Source organism: Haliotis rubra, unplaced genomic scaffold, assembly GCF_003918875.1.
Source record: "Haliotis rubra isolate DU_JTF1 unplaced genomic scaffold, ASM391887v1 Scf39, whole genome shotgun sequence".
Lineage (NCBI taxonomy): Eukaryota > Metazoa > Mollusca > Gastropoda > Lepetellida > Haliotidae > Haliotis > Haliotis rubra.
Genome location: NW_025767068.1, coordinates 1 through 22,816, shown reverse-complemented (window position 1 = coordinate 22,816; position 22,816 = coordinate 1). Strand labels below are relative to the sequence as shown.

Genomic DNA, 22,816 nt, shown 5'->3' with positions numbered 1-22,816 from the left:
CTTCATTTGTTTCTCTCAGTATATAAAGAGGTGATAACGAATATAGCGAGTAACCGACAAACGTGAGAAATATAGAAAAACATGATAATGAAAAGAAGGGCCTAATTAATACGCAACAAGCACCAACATTGATATATTATTAAAACAACAAAAGTGGACATTCATTATCGGGGTTTTCATTAGCTTTCATAAAATGGCAGAAAAATATTTTCCTATCAAGAGGCAAAACATCTGTTTCAAACTCAGTCAGCAACTCCAGCGACTACAATATCTTACTCTGCTGCAATATCTGTGGCAAAATCATCTGTGTCTTGTCAAACTGACATGACATGGGTCATTGATGAATCATCCTGAGATACAGTCACAAGCGTCTACCAAACAGCCAGCTGTTAGTCACTCAACAAAAAAGAAAGGAAAAAACTTAATAGAAAAGACACGACTACTATCCCTTCACCTCCAGAGGTTCCGTTACAGAACTCATTTGAACCTCTGGAAATGGCGATTACTCTGTCCTCACAGGACGGCTGGAAGAATAGTTCCTCCTCACATTCACGTGAAAGATCGCCAACTCAGCCACCATGACTCAGTTGTCACATTTACTGCAGTGGAATTGTAGAGGACTGGAAAATTAATTTCAGTGAGGTACAATTGCTGATTCAGGACTTTTAGCCATCAGCATTATGTCTCCAGAGACATATCTAAAAATACTGATACCTTTCCTTTGAGACAGTACAACGATTATCACTCTTTTTCTCCTCCGGGGGATCGAGCAGCTGGAGGAGCTACTATTTGTGTTCATCAGAGCGTCATGCATAGCCCTGTCACTCTAAATACGAATCTTCAAACTGTTGCTGTTCGTCTGACTAAGCACATTGCGCTGACATTGTGCAGCTTGTATATACCCCCGTCTTTTAATATTGAACAGTCAAATAACAAAATAATCTCTGTATATTTAACGATGACACAACGATTAACTCTTGTTTTTGTCTTCACAGACCTATGAAAAAGTTCAAAACAGAACTGTAGGAGTACAGGTTGATTTAAACATGTCAGTAGATCACCATTATGCAACCAAGCACTACACGACCAAAACAAAGAATGTCTCTTTTCAGGTTAATTTTCCTGCCTTTTCTGCAGACAGTATTAAGGCTGACACTGATTCTGTGTTTTACACTGGTCTTACTCTCCAAGTGTTTCTGTCATTAATAACTTATCTTACATCTGATGCTACTCCCAAATCAAACACTACTCAAACTTATGAGACTTAGGCTTGGACTTCGGTTTCATGATCTCGGGAAAAGATTTTCAATTTTCAGACAATTTCCAGGCAAGTTAAATGTTTGGAGTTTGTATCTCAATTTTAGCCAGAAAACTAAAGAATTGCATTGTTTGGCTCCCAAGAGATGTTATTCGGTCTGCAATGCCAATATCCTTTAAGAGAGAGATAAGTGTCTATTTGAGTCTCACTTTCTGTACATTGTCATATAATGCAAGCTTTTTGGGAGAGTTTAAAAGTACAGAAACCATCCGTTAGGTTATAAGAGACTATTTAAAACCAATAAAAACATTGTAAACTTACAGTATGTACACACATATAACCGTATACATTTGAAGTTAACACGTACAGGTATGCATACATGCATAACATATAACCTATGCACACACCACCTGAATCATATATAATAAAAGAAGTTGTTATCCATAAAGAATATTACTTTCTTATTAGTCGCCAACTTCTAAATGCCAATTGAACAGATTTCAATATGTTCACTGTGTATATTGTTGTGTTTGTGTATCATGTGTGTTCATTGTATAGCTCTGTCTGTTACATGTAAAACATGTTCCTTCGGGGTAATAAAGTATTATTATTAGTCTTTTCTACATATGTTAAAACAAGTCAAGACCTCAAACCGACACGTCTATTGTAGTGATTGGCAACCCCTCGTATCTCATAGAGTTTACCAATTATTTCACAGAGGCAGCCTTGTTTCAACCCATCCAAGCCAGTATGAAGGCTTTGAGACTTTTCCCCAGTACCTATGCACACACCACCTGCATTATTGATTGTTCAGACATTTTCTTGCAACGTCCATTTTCATTGAAGGTTAGAGCTCAAACCCACAGTACATATATAAGATTGCTCCCAATGGGTATATTATGTATGTTTCAAGATGCTATGGCGGTCGTGCACGAGATGTGTATATCACCAAGAACTCGGGTTTCCTAAACTACTTGTTACCTGGTGATGAGGTAATGGCAGATAGCGGCTTTATAATAAGCAATGGACTATAATGAATACTTTAATTGCATCTGTAAGAATGCATGTAGAAAGAGCAATTGGCAGGTTGAAGTCTTACAGAATATTGAGTCAGGTTCTACCACTGAATTCTGTTCAAAACTTGGATGTAAAGGATAAAACACGACTCCGAGGTCTTGGTAGCAAAGGTAACCCCGCGGAGGAGGGAAAATCCCGACTCCAAGGGTTTACATTTGCTACCAAAACCTCGGAGTCGTGTTATATCCGACTTATGAACCGTCCTGAACGTAAAACACAAATATGTATTATGATCAATTTGTGACAATGTTTGTGTACCTGTACTGAGCAGAACAACATTGATGGAACAGCCCGCAAATGATGGAATAGCCGGTGTCAACTGGGATGCGACTGGCAGCCAACACCTTTCCTCGCACGCGCATTCCGTGTCCTGCACGTGCGCTGCCGCAGTACCCGTTTTGTGAGGAACACATGATTCATAAAACCGCCAAGCTAGAGAGCGAAGGGTTGCGGGGTCGAAACCAGTTATCGCCACTATATACTGGAAGTTTTCAATAATGTGATATTTTACGATCAGTGATAGCAAGACAATGTTGTATCAATCGTAACTAAAGTTATGAAATGGTTGAAATTTAACCTGATATTAGGTTTCGAAACTCTGCAAAGTCACAGCAGAGGTCTTCCTGATTCTGGAAGGAAGCTACTCTACTACAGACAAAACGGAGATAGGTTTATAAAAGATAGTCAAGATGTGTGCAGCCCTGTGTAACCTCAGACCAGAACTTATCAAGGACAAAGACTGAGTAGTCTTGTTTGTGTCAGACGTCTAGTGGGCTGCTTAAGCTAATGACATGTAATGATTTTTCAATATGATATTTCAACAACAAGTGATCAGATCATATTAATCAGGATGAAATTATGAAGGTAATAGAAGGCAATGGAAAGGCTCCTGGCATGGATGGTGTTTTTTAAGTTTCTTCCAATGATTGTCCTATATTTAGAAATGTTATTTAATGCAGTGCTAGATAGTGGGATTTTTCCAGAGAGTTGGAATGTTGGAGTCATTGTGCCTTTGTATAAGAAGGGCGATAGGCAAAACCCAAACAACTACAGGGGAATTTCCTTATTAAGTGTAATGGGTAAAATATTCACTAGTATTCTAGATTCACGTATTCGAGTTTGGCTTGACCTGAACAAAACTCTACACGAGTCACAGGCAGGTTTTAGAAATAACTATTCAACATTTGATAATATTTTTATTCTACAGTCGCTTGTTCAAAAGTATCTAAGGAAACCTGGTCATAGGTGTTATGCCTTATTTATTGATTTTTGTACGGCTTTTGACTTTCGTATATAGAGATAAGCTATTGTATGTACTGTTAAGTAAAGGTGTTCATGGTAAGATCTTTAGGCTTTTAAGAGACAACTATAATAAGGCCAAAGCCTGCGTCCGAATTGGTAGTGACAGGTCGGATATATTCACAACTTCACATGGCGTCAGAGTGTGTATGTTAAGTCCGGTATTGTTTATATTTTCTTATAAATGAGTTAGTAGAGGAAAAGCAAAATAGTGGTATAAGGGTTATATTTGTCCAATCGGAACTGGACAACATATTACTGCTGCTCTTTGCCGATGATATCACTCTGGTAGATGATTCTGTCGTAGGGCTGAAACGAAACTTAGATTTCCTACATAAATTCTGTTTGAAATGGGGTTTGGAGGTGAATTGAGATAAGTCTCAAATCATTGTCTTTAGAAATGGTGGTTATCTTAGAACTACAAGTTGAAATTAACGTTGTTAGCTACTATAAGTATTTGGTTGTCGTATTTTCCTCAAGGCTAGTATGGTCTAAAGCTTGTGAAACCCTGTCGTTAACCGCAATGAAAGCGAGCTTTCCTGTCAAACAGATGTTGATAAAGTATGGCGCACCTCATGAAATGGCTAAAAACATATTTAACACGAAAATAGCACCTATTTTGCTCTCTGGCGCCGAAATTTGGGGACATATATATAGAGCAGATACTGAAAAGCTTCAGGGCTTCTTCAAGAAGTATTTAGGGTTAGGAAAATTTGTGTCTACAAAAGCTGTTTTAGGGGAGTTGGGCAGATATCAAATGTCTGTTAATTATTTTAATCGTTGTATCAGGTACTGATGTAGACTAGTGAGAATGAGTAGCCATAGGTATCCTCGGGCTTGTTATGAAATGCTAAAAGTCTTTGATGAAAATGGAAATGTCAACTGGGTCTCTCATGTTCGTTCATGTTTGTGTGGATTACACAAGAATTTGGCGGCGTAGAAGTGTTTATGGCACCGTTTAAGCAACGCTGCAGGGATATCTGTCTCCAAACTTGGAGCAGTGATATTGGTAGTATTTCCTTCCTGAAAGTTTATTCATCGTACAAGTCAGTTTTGGAAACAGAAGAGTACATAACTGCGTTGTACACTAATAGAGACTTGAGGCGCATTTTATGTAAATTTCGTTGCTTATCGCACAAATTGGGTGTCCAACAGTTGCGTTCCAATAAAGACAATGTAGACGATACTATAGCAATATGTAGCAAGTGTCATTTAGATGTCGTAGAGGATGAATACCACTTTCTATTAGTATGTCCTTACTATCATACAAGTAGGATGCAGCTTATTCCCGGGTATAATCATATAAATCCATCTGTATTTAAGTTGAAGCACTTGTTATAAACAAACAATATGAATTTTATTAAAAGTCTAGCAATCTATCTGAACAGAAAAACCTATCTGTCTGACTGCTATATATTGATGCATTATATTTATGTATATGTATTGTATGCAAACATGTATTTTTTGTACTCTGGGCCATGAGGCCATTATGCGAAATAAACTCTCTCTCTCCCAATTCACCAACAAGAATGATAAATTATAAATACATATTGTCATTGACATTTAAATCATTAAACTGAATGTTCACCTCACCATGATCTTTGCTATCATTGTGTTACCACTACAGTGGTAGTTCAAGTCTTTACGTATATAAGTGTATACGTATTGTGTGTGTTGGATGTATGTGTATTGTGTGGTATGTAGTGTGTGGTAGATGTATGTGTATTGTGTGGTGGATGTATGTGTAGTGTTTGTGTGGTGGATGTATTTGTAGTGTGTGTGTGGTGAATGTATGTGTAGTGTTTGAGTGACTGAGTGAGTTTGGATTTACGCCTCTTTTAGCAATGTTCCAGCAACATCACGGCGGGGGGACACCAGAAATGGGCTTCACATATTGTACTCATGTGGAGAATCGAACCCGGATCTTTGCCGTGACTAGACAACGCTTTACCAACTAGGCTACCCCACCGCCTGGTGTAGTGTGTGTGCGGTGGATGTATGTGTAGTGGGTGTGGTGGATGTATGTGTAGGGTGTGGTGGATGTATGTGTAGTGTGTGGTGGATGTATGTGTACCGTGTGTGGTGGACGTATGTGTATTGTGTGGTGGATGTATGTGTAGCGTGTGTGTGGTGGATGTATGTGTATTGTTTGTGTGATTGATGTATGTGTATTGTGTGTGTGGTGGATGTATGTGTATTGTGTGTGTGGTGGATGTATGTGTAGTGTGTGTATGGTGGTTGTATGTATAGTGTGTGGTGGATGTACGTGTATTGTGTGTGTCGTGGATGTATGTGTAGTGTGTGTGTGATGGATGCATGTGTATTGTGTGTGTTTAATGTATGTGCATTGTGTGTGGTGGATGTATGTGTAGTGTGTGTGGTGGATGTATGTGTATTGTGTGTGGTGGATGTTTGTGTATTGTGTGTGTGGTGGATATATGAGTAGTGTGTGGTGGATGCATGTGTAGTGTGTGTGTAGTGGATGTATGTGTATTGTTTGTGTGGTGGTTGTATGTGTAGTGTGTGTGTGGTGGATGCATATGTAGTGTGTCTGGTGGATACATGTGTGTCGTGTTTGGAGGATGTTTATGTACTGTGTAGGGTGAATGTGTGTGTATTGTGTGCAACAGTTTGCAGGAACATCCGACTCATAATCCATATCTCTGGAAACTTCAATCCCCATGTTGTGTGTGAAGCTATGTCAACCAGATCGAACATGTTCAGAAACATCACCAGTGGCCACCGTTTGATCTATATTTTTGTGGTGAAGCAATGTACTTGTCTGGTTTTGCTGGCGTGTACTGGATGAACAAACATTGACCACGGAACTGTACAAGATGCTCGTCTACAGTAAGGTTTTCACCCGGAATAAAATGTTTCCTCAGAGCATTTTCAAACTCATCCCAGAAATCTCTGATCGGTGGCAGTTTGACTTTTGCGAATCTGGAGAACGACTAGATCCAGGACTTGTGTTCGACCATGGATGATAGTTCGTTGGGGAGAACGTCTAGATCCAGGACTTGTGTTCGACCATGGATGATAGTTCGTTGGGGAGAACGACTAGATCCAGGACTTGTGTTCGACCATGGATGATAGTTCGTTGGGAGAACGTCTAGATCCAGGACTTGTGTTCGACCATGGATGATAGTTCGTTGGGGAGAACGACTAGATCCAGGACTTGTGTTCGACCATGGATGATAGTTCGTTGGGAGAACGACTAGATCCAGGACTTGTGTTCGACCATGGATGATAGTTCGTTGGGGAGAACGACTAGATCCAGGACTTGTGTTCGACCATGGATGATAGTTCGTTGGGGAGAACGACTAGATCCAGGACTTGTGTTCGACCATGGATGATAGTTCGTTGGGGAGAACGACTAGATCCAGGACTTGTGTTCGACCATGGATGATAGTTCGTTGGGAGAACGACTAGATCCAGGACTTGATAGTTCGTTGGGAGAACGACCATGGATGATGATAGTTCGTTGGGGAGAACGACTAGATCCAGGACTTGTGTTCGACCATGGATGATAGTTCGTTGGGGAGAACGACTAGATCCAGGACTTGTGTTCGACCATGGATGATAGTTCGTTGAGGAGAACGACTAGATCCAGGACTTGTGTTCGACCATGGATGATAGTTCGTTGGGGAGAACGACTAGATCCAGGACTTGTGTTCGACCATGGATGATAGTTCGTTGGGGAGAACGACTAGATCCAGGACTTGTGTTCGACCATGGATGATAGTTCGTTGGGGAGAACGACTAGATCCAGGACTTGTGTTCGACCATGGATGATAGTTCGTTGGGGAGAACGACTAGATCCAGGACTTGTGTTCGACCATGGATGATAGTTCGTTGGGGAGAACGACTAGATCCAGGACTTGTGTTCGACCATGGATGATAGTTCGTTAGATCCAGGAGAACGACTATGATCCAGGATCCAGGACTTGTGTTCGACCATGGATGATAGTTCGTTGGGGAGAACGTCTAGATCCAGGACTTGTGTTCGGATGATAGTTCCATGGATGATATAGTTCGTTGGGGAGAACGACTAGATCCAGGACTTGTGTTCGACCATGGATGATAGTTCGTTGGGAGAACGACTAGATCCAGGACTTGTGTTCGACCATGGATGATCCAGGACTTCATCCAGTTCGACCATGGATGATAGTTCGTTGGGGAGAACGACTAGATCCAGGACTTGTGTTCGACCATGGATGATAGTTCGTTGGGGAGAACGACTAGATCCAGGACTTGTGTTCGACCATGGATGATAGTTCGTTGGGGAGAACGACTAGATCCAGGACTTGTGTTCGACCATGGATGATAGTTCGTTGGGGAGAACGACTAGATCCAGGACTTGTGTTCGACCATGGATGATAGTTCGTTGGGGAGAACGTCTAGATCCAGGACTTGTGTTCGACCATGGATGATAGTTCGTTGGGGAGAACGACTAGATCCAGGACTTGTGTTCGACCATGGATGATAGTTCGTTGGGGAGAACGACTCTAGATCCAGGACTTGTGTTCGACCATGGATGATAGTTCGTTGTTCTAGATCCAGGACTTGTGTTCGACCATGGATGATAGTTCGTTGGGGAGAACGACTAGATCCAGGACTTGTGTTCGACCATGGATGATAGTTCGTTGGGAGAACGACTAGATCCAGGACTTGTGTTCGACCATGGATGATAGTTCGTTGGGGAGAACGACTAGATCCAGGACTTGTGTTCTTAGATCCAGGACTTGTGTTCGACCATGGATGATAGTTCGTTGGGGAGAACGACTAGATCCAGGACTTGTGTTCGACCATGGATGATAGTTCGTTGGGAGAACGACTAGATCCAGGACTTGTGTTCGACCATGGATGATAGTTCGTTGGGGAGAACGACTAGATCCAGGACTTGTGTTCGACCATGGATGATAGTTCGTTGGGGAGAACGACTAGATCCAGGACTTGTGTTCGACCATGGATGATAGTTCGTTGAGGAGAACGACTAGATCCAGGACTTGTGTTCGACCATGGATGATAGTTCGTTGAGGAGAACGACTAGATCCAGGACTTGTGTTCGACCATGGATGATAGTTCGTTGAGGAGAACGACTAGATCCAGGACTTGTGTTCGACCATGGATGATAGTTCGTTGGGGAGAACGACTAGATCCAGGACTTGTGTTCGACCATGGATGATAGTTCGTTGGGGAGAACGTCTAGATCCAGGACTTGTGTTCGACCATGGATGATAGTTCGTTGGGGAGAACGACTAGATCCAGGACTTGTGTTCGACCATGGATGATAGTTCGTTGGGGAGAACGACTAGATCCAGGACTTGTGTTCGACCATGGATGATAGTTCGTTGAGGAGAACGACTAGATCCAGGACTTGTGTTCGACCATCTTCCTTCATTTTTTCCAAGATAAACTTGTGGTTCGACCAATGGATGATCATCATCAGTTTTCTGCAGATTCAGAATCGGAAGAGTCCAACGGAACAAAATCACTATCGGAAGAACTGTCGTCAGAACTTTCCTCAACGTCACTTTTAACTGATCTTCTCTTCATGGTCATTGTGAAGTGCTGTTACATCATCTGGCAACTCAGTATTACTAAACTGTCAACATAAGTGTTTGAAGGCCACAGGTACTCAGTATACACAGGGACTCGCCCTATTCTGATTTTGAACCAGTTGTGCACTGTTGATATACGTTGATGAGTATCGACGTATCGAACAAGAAACACCAGCTGTTTGATATATACATGTTTTATTTCTATTTAGTAATGTTAACAAACAATGAATCTATCACCAAAAACAAAGTTACCAGCAAACATCATTGAATATATTGCTACTAATTTTAAAAGTATGGGATTCAGGGTTATCATCATCAACCAATGCTCTCCAAACATGTCCTGGGATCATCTCCAAATTATGTCATCAAACTTAATAACTTTGGTAGTTTGAATCTATACAACTTATGAGCATTTTGAAAGGTCATGGTTACACGATGGACACCGGACCATGCAGTCAATGCCAACAGTTGGACAGTCTATACACAAATGAATAGTTTATAGCCTTTGCTACATCATCCATCAAAAGCCTTAAGATATTTTATTCCAGTAGACACTTTTAAACAGCCTGTGCATGTGCGCATTACTCAATACGCATTGGACATGAGATGATTTCGTTTCTTTATCAATGTACCCTGACTACTCTAACACTAAGTATACATAAGTAGGCACTGGATACGTTCGCGGTGCTCTCGGTGCTGTGTTATTGTCCTTTCACTTTACACAATCATATTTGGTTGTTGTTGTTTTTCTATCTTTAGTACGTTCAATAGTATTTGTTACCGAATATGCAGTTGTTAAGGTATGTCGTGTTAAAATTTGTTCCGGGAAAGATCTACTACGCGTCTGTCTGTGAGACGTTCTTTACGCTACGGAATACAGTTAATGTCCAACTCGGACAATCTGTTAAACAAGGTTAAGTATGTTGGCCCAATCCAGCTGTGCTATTCTGAGGGTAGTTTCCGATCGTTGACTCCTCCTTCATCTACAGCGTCATCTTGGCCATGTTGAAGCCGCAGCCCAGGCGCAGTCTCTCCACGGTCAACGGCGCCACTGAAACAGTTGGAATGCATTAAATGCAAAGCAAATTGTCCAAATCATGTTTCTATTTAAGGCGTGCTCCTCCTATTTGAACCTAATTGTGGAGCGAATCTTTCAAACATGGAAATTCAGTGTTCTTCTTACATAATACAGGGGGCTGATGTGGATCAGGTTTGTGTGCTGGCCATTAGGTGCCTCACTTTAAGAGTGTGGGCTCAAATCCCCGATGGGACTCAACCACAAAAAGTATTTGAGTATGTTTTTACTAAGTTTTAATCCCAAATCCCAACTATATCATATGTACTTGCAAACAGGTATTGTGTATTCATAGTTATTGAGTGATACGTTGGGAAGAATGCTGTTGTTTCATTGAATGAATATTCCAGTCGATGTTTCATCCATTTGAATGTGATTATAGAGCGACATATGGATTTACCTGATGGCTGGAATTCAGAGGAACCGGTATTGTCGAGGTGGGCTGCCTCCATGGCCTGTTTGAGAGAATAGAACACCCCGGATGACAGTACGATGGGGGGCTCACCAGACGCTGTGAAAGGAAACAGTACTGCGTGACTCTTCACTTACACCCAGAAGTGGTTCAGCTACGTCATACCAGCATGAAACAAACATGGCGAATGGCTTGGTATCCATCATGTCGGGTAGAATTCAGTGAACTACCAAGGAACACGTAGGTCGCACAAGCTTAACGCATTCATGAACTGAGCGTTGCTGATTCTAACAAATCACAGGATCGTCAGGAAGTCGATTCTAGGAATCGAGCCCGAGACTAGAGCATATGGTTCGATTAAGACCGCCTGTCATTTCCCTTAACTTATGGCAGTTTGTAAGCCGCTTGTCCCTGCCCAGCACTTCTCTTGGTCTGTCTCACCTTTTGACCCTCTGATTCCGAGCGGGTTACGAGCATCCGCCAACAGCTTGATCCTCCAGTCTATAGGGACATCTTTAGCCAGAGGAGGTTTGTATTCCTAACGAAAAATAAGAACATAAAAGTGAAGAAGTATTGTTATTTCGAGCGGTATGCTTATAAAGATGCCGTTTTCTTATTTTCATATATTGCAAGATTCTATGGCATTTCATTTCTGATGCCCCCGCCGTGATATTGCTGGAATATTGCAACAAGCGGCGTCAAACCCAACTCAACTCAACTCTGTGGCCTTTGGCTGTCTTGGCATGCTTACGTTGACTCTGCTGTGTTAATGAAAAATACAAACAATGTCGTACTGCAGTATTCCTGTGTTCATGTTTGGACAATAATTTTAGCAGGGTATTGTTTTGCGATAACTGATGTCGAACTGTTGATTTACACTGTCATTGCAAACATACTATCCATGAATCCCAGACCCTTCCTGAAACGCACATATACAGACCTGATATTGATATTATAACAAACTTCTGAGGGCTGACTCTGTATCATGTTTGGTTTCAGTGAGGTGGGAATCCATTAAACCGTGCTAACTGTATGAATCCGTACATCTCATCCTAAATAACTACCAGTCATGTCATATAGAACAATACTTGATAAAGAACTGGTCGTGTCAGAAGGAACATACGCCTCTCGTGGATATGCCTTAATTTCTCAGCTCTCAACCTCTCAAGCCTGAACGGCGTTCGCTTTTGGTTTTCTGAGTGAAGATATAATTCAACACATTTCGTAATTGCCACGTCGTATTTGAAAGTAAGTGTTGTAGAGCGACAGGAGATTATTTTGGCCTACTTACCCAGGTGCCATCGTTCAGCACGCCCCCTGTCTTCGAGTCGTGCTTCACTTCCTCAAACATGAACCCCCCTACACCCATCAGGTATGCACCTTCTATCTGACCAATGTCAATGGTTGGGTTCAGACTGAAATATAACAAAACACTGAACTCTGTACAAAGTCATACAGTTCTACTGAATGAATACACTTTGAAATGATGCATGCAGGAGTTTCACAGGCCACTGGATATTTCTATCTGAAGTAGAGTCAGGATTTCCTGTAATTGCTTTGCTTATGGGATACACTGCACTGACAAACCAAATTTCACATGTCCTTCCTTAAACAGTATACAAGAGTATCTACCCCATTCTGAAGGGGTGCGGTGGGCGAGCTGAGTGAGCTGGCTAAGGCGCCTGGCTAGTGATCCAGCGAGGTTGAGGTGTCGGGATCGAGCCCACCTGTGACCGGGTGTAAAAACCTTGGAGTCAACTTTGTGTGCACACTCTTTCAGTGTTGTCACAACCCCTAGTGTACAGTACACAACCCTGTGCACTTAAAAGAACCCACGAATCCGTTGGTATATGACCAGATGGTGGCCACATGAATACGTGCAAACACCTAGTTGCGGGTACAGCAACGTGCAGTGAACTTGGACAAAGTACTGTGACTATGTGTCCCAGTCCACCCAGCTGTGAATGGGTACCTCGTTAGGATGAGAAAGCCACAATAACTCGGTGCGCCTAGTGGCTGCAAGAGTTGTATACTCCCCAGGGAGTTGAGATTGATAATACGATGTGCCATTGAGATTGACATCCAATGATCGAGGGAAAAAAATATTAGCGCCTTGAGCAAGCACTAGTTGCCTGGATATGTGCGCTATATAAGTATCATATAATAATAGTAATAATTCTGCCATATTCCCACCACAATCTAATGCCACAACCATACCCTTGCACTTCACAGACACGCCCCTGCCAACGCCCTTGTCCATCCCCACACACAGCCACCCACACCCACGCCCTCATCCACGCCCCACCACACCCACGAAACGCCCCGAACCATGCCCCACCAAACCCACGCCACATCCATGCCCTATCCAAACATCCACCAACGCCCACGCCCACGCCCCACTCACGCCACGCCCATTTTATCTCCCGTTTTCAACTTGCCACGGTCACTGATGATATCCGCTTGAAGCTGGCAACAATGATACTGCTTTCACTGTAACGCACCTTTCCCCGCAGTCAAACAGGATATCAACTCTCCGTATCTGACTCTGCCCGGTGAGAACATCCAGCTCCACTTCCGTGACTGCCGCCGAGTAGGAGAAGTAGTGGAACATTCCAGGACCGTCATGTTTCTTGGGGACAAACCTGGAGAAGGAGCTGGTGGGGTTAGCACAATCGTATTTTCATGTACGTTGACACTGTTGGACAATCATATCAAAGTCAGTGACAGTACTGTAGTTCATTATTTTACTGGGTGTTAGAGGGGTTGTTGACATGTCAGCATGTGTTAGAGGGGATGTTTACATGTCACGATGTGTTAGAGGGGTTGTTTACATGTCAGCATGTGTTAGAGGGGTTGTTTACATGTCAGCATGTGTTAGAGGGGATGTTTACATGTCAGCATGTGTTTAGAGGGTTGTTTACATGTCAGCATGTGTTAGAGGGTTGTTTACATGTCAGCATGTGTTAGAGGGGTTGTTTACATGTCAGCATGTGTTAGAGGGGTTGTTTACATGTCAGCATGTGTTAGAGGGGGTTGTTTACATGTCAGCATGTGTTAGAGGGGGTTGTTTACATGTCAGCATGTGTTAGAGGGGTTGTTTACATGTCAGCATGTGTTAGAGGGTTGTTTACATGTCAGCATGTGTTAGAGGGTTGTTTACATGTCAGCATGTGTTAGAGGGTTGTTTACATGTCAGCATGTTTACAGGGGATGTTTATCAGCATGTGTTAGAGGGGTTGTTTACATGTCAGCATGTGTTAGAGAGGGGTTGTTTACATGTCAGCATGTGTTATGTGTTCAGAGGGGTTGTTTACATGTCAGCATGTGTTAGAGGGGTTTACATACCAGCATGTTTACATGTCAGCATGTGTTAGAGGGGTTGTTTACATGTCAGCATTGTCAGCATGTGTTAGAGGGATGTTTATATGTCAGTGTTATGTGTTAGAGGGGGTTGTTTACATGTCAGCATGTGTTAGAGGGGTTGTTTACATGTCAGCATGTGTTAGAGGGTTGTTTACATGTCAGCATGTGTTAGAGGTGTTAGAGGGTTTTTACATGTCAGCATGTGTTAGAGGGGGCTGTTTACATGTCAGCATGTGTTAGAGGGGTTGTTTACAGGGTTGTTTACATGTCAGCATGTGTTAGAGGGGTTGTTTACATGTCAGCATGTGTTAGAGGGTTGTTTACATGTCAGCATGTGTTAGAGGGGTTGTTTACATGTCAGCATGTGTTAGAGGGGGTTGTTTACATGTCAGCATGTGTTAGAGGGGTTGTTTACATGTCAGCATGTGTTAGAGGGGTTGTTTACATGTCAGCATGTGTTAGAGGGGTTGTTTACATGTCAGCATGTGTTAGAGGGGTTGTTTACATGTCAGCATGTGTTAGAGGGGATGTTTACATGTCAGCATGTGTTAGAGGGGATGTTTATATGTCAGCATGTGTTAGAGGGGTGTTTACATGTCAGCATGTGTTAGAGGGGATGTTTACATGTCAGCATGTGTTAGAGGGGTTGTTTACATGTCAGCATGTGTTAGAGGGGTTGTTTACATGTCAGCATGTGTTAGAGGGGTTGTTTACATGTCAGCATGTGTTAGAGGGGTTGTTTACATGTCAGCATGTGTTAGAGGGGTTGTTTACATGTCAGCATGTGTTAGAGGGGATGTTTACATGTCAGCATGTGTTAGAGGGGGATGTTTATATGTCAGCATGTGTTAGAGGGGGATGTTTACATGTCAGCATGTGTTAGAGGGTTGTTTACATGTCAGCATGTGTTAGAGGGTTGTTTACATGTCAGCATGTGTTAGAGGGGGTTGTTTACATGTCAGCATGTGTTAGAGGGGTTGTTTACATGTCAGCATGTGTTAGAGGGGTTGTTTACATGTCAGCATGTGTTAGAGGGTTGTTTACATGTCAGCATGTGTTAGAGGGGTTGTTTACATGTCAGCATGTGTTAGAGGGTTGTTTACATGTCAGCATGTGTTAGAGGGTTGTTTACATGTCAGCATGTGTTAGAGGGGTTGTTTACATGTCAGCATGTGTTAGAGGGGGATGTTTACATGTCAGCATGTGTTAGAGGGGTTGTTTACATGTCATGCATGTGTTAGAGGGATGTTTATATGTCAGCATGTGTTAGAGGGGTTGTTTACATGTCAGCATGTGTTAGAGGGATGTTTACATGTCAGCATGTTTAGAGGGTATGTCAGCATGTGTTAGAGGGGGTTGTTTACATGTCAGCATGTGTTAGAGGGGTTGTTTACATGTCAGCATGTGTTAGAGGGTTGTTTATGTGTCAGCATGTGTTAGAGCATGTGTTAGAGGGGTTTTACATGTCAGCATGTGTTAGAGGGATTGTTTACATGTCAGCATGTGTTGTTTACATGTCAGCAGTGTTAGAGGGGATGTTTACATGTCAGCATGTGTTAGAGGGTTGTTTACATGTCATGTTTAGATGTTTACATGTCAGCATGTGTTAGAGGGGGATGTTTACATGTCAGCATGTGTTAGAGGGGATGTTTATATGTCAGCATGTGTTAGAGGGGTTGTTTATATGTCAGCATGTGTTAGAGGGGATGTTTATATGTCAGCATGTGTTAGAGGGGATGTTTATATGTCAGCATGTGTTAGAGGGGATGTTTATATGTCAGCATGTGTTAGAGGGTTGTTTACATGTCAGCATGTGTTAAAGGGTTTACATCGTCCTAGGTATATATTGCCGACGTACTTGTGCTTCGCAGTGAGATCAACGTTGGCGAGGCTGGCCACGCCGATGATGTTTTTCCAGTCGTAGTCGGGATGCTTGGTCCGGAATGGCTGCAACCTTTCATTCAGTGTCTCACAACAGGTTATGGCGGACTGAAAGGTATACATGACTCGTCAACCCATTCCATGTTTCTCTATGGCGTATTATAAATAGATAATAGCTTTTAAATAGATTAAAAAAGTTTAGACTTTGTTTTGACGGTGCATCTTCAGTATGTTGAAACAATGTGTGCTGTCTACGGGGACGTCGGGCAATAAACTGAACTGAATCAAAAACGAACTCTGATTTGACAGTGGCATACAAATGGTATACTAAACATCAGGTAGGCCTACTATTCCCTTTATAAAAGCACATATCTAAACCTTTATCTAAAGGTTAATGACAATCCAGTTTCTATTGTGATCTGGAATCTGCAGTCTTAACCAAACCAGAATTGGTTGTGTGAGACTTACCTGGACGGCGTGCTCGCTGGAAACACTCCCACCTGTGACGGTGTTGTTGGCGGCCAAGTGGGAGTTGACATGTCGCATTCGCACCATGTTGAGGGGTATACCCAGGGTGCTTGCCACCGCCTGCAGCACCTGCAACAACAACAACGTCGGGTTAATGCAGGACATATATATCATATTCTCATAGATGATGTGATATCTGGCATTACAATTCGCCTTACAAGTTTACATGCACTCAGAAGAGTAATGCTTTATAGCATGCCTGTTTTGTATAACACTGCATTGAACACTATCCCAGCTATCTCACACCGGTCTGGAAATATACGTTTCGGGACTAATCCAAAAACTGACATAACATGCATCGAGCTACGCAGCTGTGAGTGGATGGCATGCATTTCTCAGGCGACCAGGCGACCAGGCCACCAGGCTATCAGGCCACTGAGCCACCAGGCCAACAGGCCACCAGGCCACCAGGCCACCAGGCTACCAGGCCACCGAGCCGGACCAACCGGGCCTGTTAGTCCCCTGTTAGTCACGAACACGTCAAACTACTATGTGCAAGACCTAATTTTTTTATCACACTGCCATCTGCATCTGAAGGAAATACATATGACACAAATGACAATGTAATAGTTAAAAAACGATACGCATTCACACTGTATTCTCACTCACGCGTATACGAGCAGATACTGGGTTCAGGGTTCAGGGGCTGTGAGACAGACTACAAAACTATCAGTGCCGCCATCCGAGATAACAAACCCAGAACCAAACCCAGCACCATCACCTACACATGTCGGATTTCGATGGGGACAGAGATAATTACATCAATAAGTCCCAAGGGCAGATAACGTTCCTCAGCCACGGTTCATGGCTGGCTGGAATCTAATCATGTCTATGGCCTCTTCCATCCACGCCAGTTGTTGTTGGGAAAGGATGCTGGAAGATTCCGACATGACAATATGATAATTGCTCTTGCTGTGTGTTCGGAAATAGCGATTTTCTGATCGAGTTTGTTGACAGATGTACATTACAATGTACATTGGATGTTGTCAGACTTTGTTTTGATGGGGTCGGGAGGATTTTACCAATGTCTCACTTCTTAATGTCATTCGAAGACTGTGTGAATGTGTGCTTAAGGTCACGTGATTGGACGTGGCGTGACTGGATGTGAGATTATATTGTTACCTTTGTGTAGAGTCCCTGTCCCATCTCCACGCCCCCTTGGGAGACGGTGACAGTGCCATCTCTGCTGTATATGGCAACGTCTACAGACACGCCGGCACCCATGTAGAAGAATCCGTATTTGGCTGGTGTCATGGTGATGCCTCGTTTCTTCCAGAGGTTTCCCTGAAGACCACAAGAACCTGTGTGGACTAGACAATCTAGAGTCGACATAATGGCCATCAGTCCACGCAAGTGGGATACGATGACATACATTAATCATATCAGCTAGCCTGACCGCCCCAAGCCTGTGTGTGAGTGTAATAAGAAAATAGATGCTTATTGGCACGACTCGTTTCACCTTTATCTTCAGATCTTCTGGTATTACAGTTACAGATCATAATTTGTCTTGTGACGTAAATTCCAAGTCGAACCAGGTGCGTTGTGTCAATAAGTACTTCCTTTATGCCTACAGACCATTTTACTATCACCTTGTGTCGTCCCTATAGTAATATACACATGGAGTTTAGACATTTGATTAGACGTACAAGCTTGTGTGTGTGTGTTTGTGTGTGTGTGTGTGTGTGTGTGTGCGTGCGTGTGTGAATATCTTGGTATCTTACTGCAAGGAACCATGAAGTGCACACTGTGACATACCTTGTTGAAGGTGTCGACCTCTCCCCGTCGTTTGTCGAACTCGGACGCCTGTCTCAGCTGTTGCCACAACTTACCCATCGTGCAGTCCTTTAGTTCGTGGCCAAGTATGTCAATCTGGGAACAGACAGAACCAGTAAATACCTGGAAATGCTCTCACCTTATTTCTAATTCTTTTCTTATTTCTATTATTAGAAATTGTGTCGAAGCGACAGCATGTACAAATCATGCGTTTATGGAAACACAACAGGAATGATGTATTTGTGAATTTGTGAGCTGGTAATTAGCACATATATGATGATGGTACATTGGTAATCTTTGTGTAACTATACTAAGCAGCAAAAGAAACGTCTGTTTGGAATTTTCCTTCGCAGAAACGGATAACTGTAAACTCATTTAATGTTTTGATTGTATATTTTTGACATCTCCAACTTAACCTGAGCCAAGACATTCCTTCCCAAACTCAGAATGGAACCCAGGAAATGGTCTCAAAAACGCAACCTGATCTCGAAGATGGCACGATGTTCTCCATGTTTTTCATGCAACTCATGCTGTACGTGCTGTTCACATGGACCAGCCCAATAAAATGCACCCCCAAACCTGGTTGAAACATTCACATTACAACGTCAGCAGGATGCCGCGACTCACGACAGCTCAGAGGAACCAGGCGCTAGGAAGACTTGAAGCTGGCCACACTGCACAAACCGTTGCCAATCATTTCCGGGTCAACGTTCGGACCATCTACAGGCTGCAGCAACGTTTCCGCGCCACCAACACCACAAATAATCGCCCCTGTACTGGCAGACCAAGGGTGGCCACAAGACGACAAGACCGCCATGTTGTGCGACAGCATGTACAGAATCCCTTTATGCGGGCATCCCAAACAGCACGCCAGACAGTGGGAACACACGGAAGACCAATCAGTACTGATACAGTACGCCGACGTCTTAACAGCGGGAACCTCCATTGCCGTAGACCTTACCGTGGACCTATCCTCACCCCTCGTCGTCGACGTGAACGTCTACAGTTTGCCCTACAACACCAAAACTGGCGATACAGGCAATGGAGAACTGTTCTGTTCACAGATGAGAGTCGGTACTGCGTATCAACTGCAGATGGCAGAACAAGAATATGGCAACTACTTGGCCAGCGTTACTCAGACCAATGTGTTATGGAAAGTGATGGGAGATGCAAGCATCATGGTATGGGGTGGAATAGGCCTGAACCAGAGAGTGGGTCCTGTGGTGTTCGAGAACCTTGGTCGAGGGAGAGGAGGCGGCATCACAGCAGTGCGCTACATCGACCAATCTCTCAGACCCCAGATCATACCACATTTCGCACGTCACCGGAAAAATATTGTCCAGCATCATAACGCCCGGGCCCATACTAACAGAGCTACATGGGACTTCCTACAGCAGAACGGTGTCAACATTATGCAGTGGCCAGCCCTTAGTCCTGATTTAAACCCAACTGAAAATCAGAGGAGACTGAATAATGTCATACGAAGGCCGAACACAGCCGATTTATTGCGCCAGCCCTTTCTCAGAGTGTGGTTCAAGGAGCCAATGGCCTTCATCAATCGATTGGTGCACTCCATGCATAGACGTGGTGCTGCAGTTATTGCCGCTCGTAGTGGTTACACTAGATACTGAAGTCAAGGGTCTGAATGGACTGCAAACGTTCACGTAATGTATTGAGTTATTCATTGATGTGTTAAGATATTGTGCACAAACATGTTTTTGATCCGCTTCTTATGTCCATTTCTGTAAAAATTTGATAACAGAGCCTATCTAATTTTGTACTGACGTTTTTTTTCGCTGCTGAGTATATGTTCCAAGTGTTAACATTGTACAGTGGGGGGACAGTGGTGTGCCATATTTAGCATTGCAGTTTCTCATCGACCGACCGACCGTTCTAATTTTATTGCCGACCCAGCAAAAAAACTGATTGTTTCATTCGAACACCGCCGTCTCGAACCTAACACGTACCGCCTCGTCATACAAAAATCTTTTAATCAGACGCTGCCACAAGTCCAAAGAATGCGGGAAATGGTAATAAAATTACATTATATGAGAATCAAGAACATTATTCAGATAATTTTGTCTTTAGTATGTTGATCAACCTTCAGGTGTTGGCAATCTATAGCTCATTTTTATACTGTACCGGTGAAGTGTTTATAGTTACATGCCAGTTTTTAGTGTACATTTGTGATAGATTAGTTATTTTACTGTCCTTCGAAGACAGGTAAGTATATAAGTTTGTTTTTATTTCATGTACACATTTACAAATTTAGAGTTACGACTTTCATAGTCACGATATGGCTACCGATGTGACTATGCAACTCACTCAATACCATTCTGCATAACTTGTGAATGTACCATTTATTACATTGTACGCGAAAAACAACAAACACAGTGACACATGCACTGTTATGATTTATCTGTTTCATTATTGTGAATAGCTCACATTACAACAGTACTCAACAATGTGTATGTATGTATGTATGTATGTGTGTGTGTGTGTGTGTGTGTGTGTGTGTGTGTGTGTGTGTGTGTGTGTGTGTGTGTGTGTGTGTGTGTGTGTGTGTGTATGTATGTATGTATGTATGTATGTATGTATGTATGTATGTATGTATGTATGTATGTATGCCCATATCAAAAGGGAATTTTCAGCATTGGAGAAAACAAATTCTGTATGAATATGCAAATACAAATATGTCAAAACCCTACAACATTTTATGCATATGATGAAATGAGGTCTACTAGTGCAGGCATAACATATTTGCTGTGGTATTATAAAACAGATTTCAAAATCAAATTCAAATGTTTATTGTATGAAAGGTCATGGGCCCATATACATATGCATGAAGTGTACATTTGAAGCTGTCTCAATCGTATCTTAACATATACACACTCAACAATCTCACATAGTAAAGACTTGGCAACTTGCTTACAACCATGAAGCTTCTGTTGCACTCACACTGAGCAACCAACAATCACCTGATGTGGTACATATGACGCTAGAGCCTTGAGTTGAGCCTCAGTTTTTGCCACACACACAGAGAAAGGGGAAATATAACCAAGCTGATTACAACAAGGCTTGAACCAGTCCACAACCGCAAACAGATGGTGTATGCTCTACTTAAGATTTGTGGGTGAATATGAAGAGTCCTGGTTGATATCTGGCACAACATCGTTGCCATCCTTATCATCCCACACAGACTCTTTCATCATCCTGCAAATACAATACATACAATGCTTGAAGTAAAACTGCAAACAAACAGCCAAAGTAACACATTTATACATATTCATAAACATGCACAGTGGTACATCTGATCACAATGAAATTATAAAATTAGAACGACTAATTTGTATATGTAACCAAAATATTTTTTCACAATCACAAAGGAAAAGATATGTAGTATACATATATATTGTATCTTCCATTTGGACATGTCACTTATTTCATTGATTAAAACCAGAAAATAGTAGCCAACCCAGTATTCTTGAAGCAAATTGTTGTAATATTTATTACTGTTACTGTACTCATATTCAAGGTAACATCTTACTACCAAATCGCCAAATGGAAATCGAACTTTCATAGGTAAAACGGTACATACATATTTTAAATTGATACGAATTATGTAATTATGTTACTGAATGTAACACCTAATTATATATGTGATCTTATTCAAATTGAAAGTTCTACCGTAATCAACTGAGAAAAGCATACAAAACCTAACATTTCCCATGAATGAAAAATCGTGGGTATTTCTTAGTTTTATCAACCCTCTAAGGAAACGTTCCTTAGCAATATAGTAACATAAAATATTATTTTTTATGTGACCTTTAATTTTAATTTAAAAACTGTAAAATGTGTAACACAACTTATTCACTTTCAGTTACAGTTACATATCTGGTATGTACAATATTTACACTCTTGCTTGACAACGGTATAAAAAATCCATACCGTTCTGCTCTGCATCATATATAATAAAGAAGTTGTTATCGATAAACTCTCTTACTTTCTTATTTGTCACCAACTTCTAAATGCCAATCAAAACAAATTACAATAATTAAATATGGTTCATTATTGATATATGATGGATAGCAATGGGACAGATCAAACTGAAGTCGTTAAAATGAAACCTATGAAGTGAAGTATTTTGGACGACTAACCTGATGAGAAACTGCCGTCCATTCCAGACGATTCCTTGTCTCCTTGAAACAAACGACTGGCAGTGCGGGAGAGAAAAACTGGGTCTTTTCTTTGGAACTGAAAAGATATCAACATATCTTTAACTTATGAAAGTGTAATCCCATTATATAACATATGTTAAACTTTATGGTTACACTGGAATCCACGCACTGTTACATTTCTTTTGAGTGATTATATTTTTCACAAAGATAAAGAAATTCTATTCTGCGTATCTATTTAGTGCTTACTTGTTTTGACTAAATGCTGATGAATAAAAATATATACTTTTAAGATTTCCTTTTAATGAAATTAGAGCATGGTATGGTGTAACTATAAATGATTACCAAGCCAAGCCTCTTGTCAACAATCTCCAATAAGTCAGTGGATCCACAATACGTATATATGTAAAT

At 41.9% G+C, this 22,816-nt stretch overlaps 1 protein-coding gene across 1 annotated transcript; it reads right to left on the bottom strand.

The window, feature by feature from the left end:
- Positions 1–9,376: 9,376 nt before the first annotated feature.
- LOC124286739 (xanthine dehydrogenase/oxidase-like) lies at positions 9,377–18,349 on the bottom strand. Its single transcript, XM_046723163.1, has 9 exons — positions 18,213–18,349; positions 17,580–17,741; positions 16,398–16,526; positions 15,907–16,037; positions 13,187–13,327; positions 11,977–12,100; positions 11,127–11,223; positions 10,674–10,784; positions 9,377–10,249 (listed from the first exon to the last, which is right to left on the bottom strand). Exons 1-9 carry the CDS (start codon positions 18,288–18,290, stop codon positions 10,182–10,184), a joined length of 1,041 nt encoding a protein of 346 aa, XP_046579119.1. The 5' UTR covers positions 18,291–18,349; the 3' UTR covers positions 9,377–10,181.
- Positions 18,350–22,816: the final 4,467 nt, after the last annotated feature.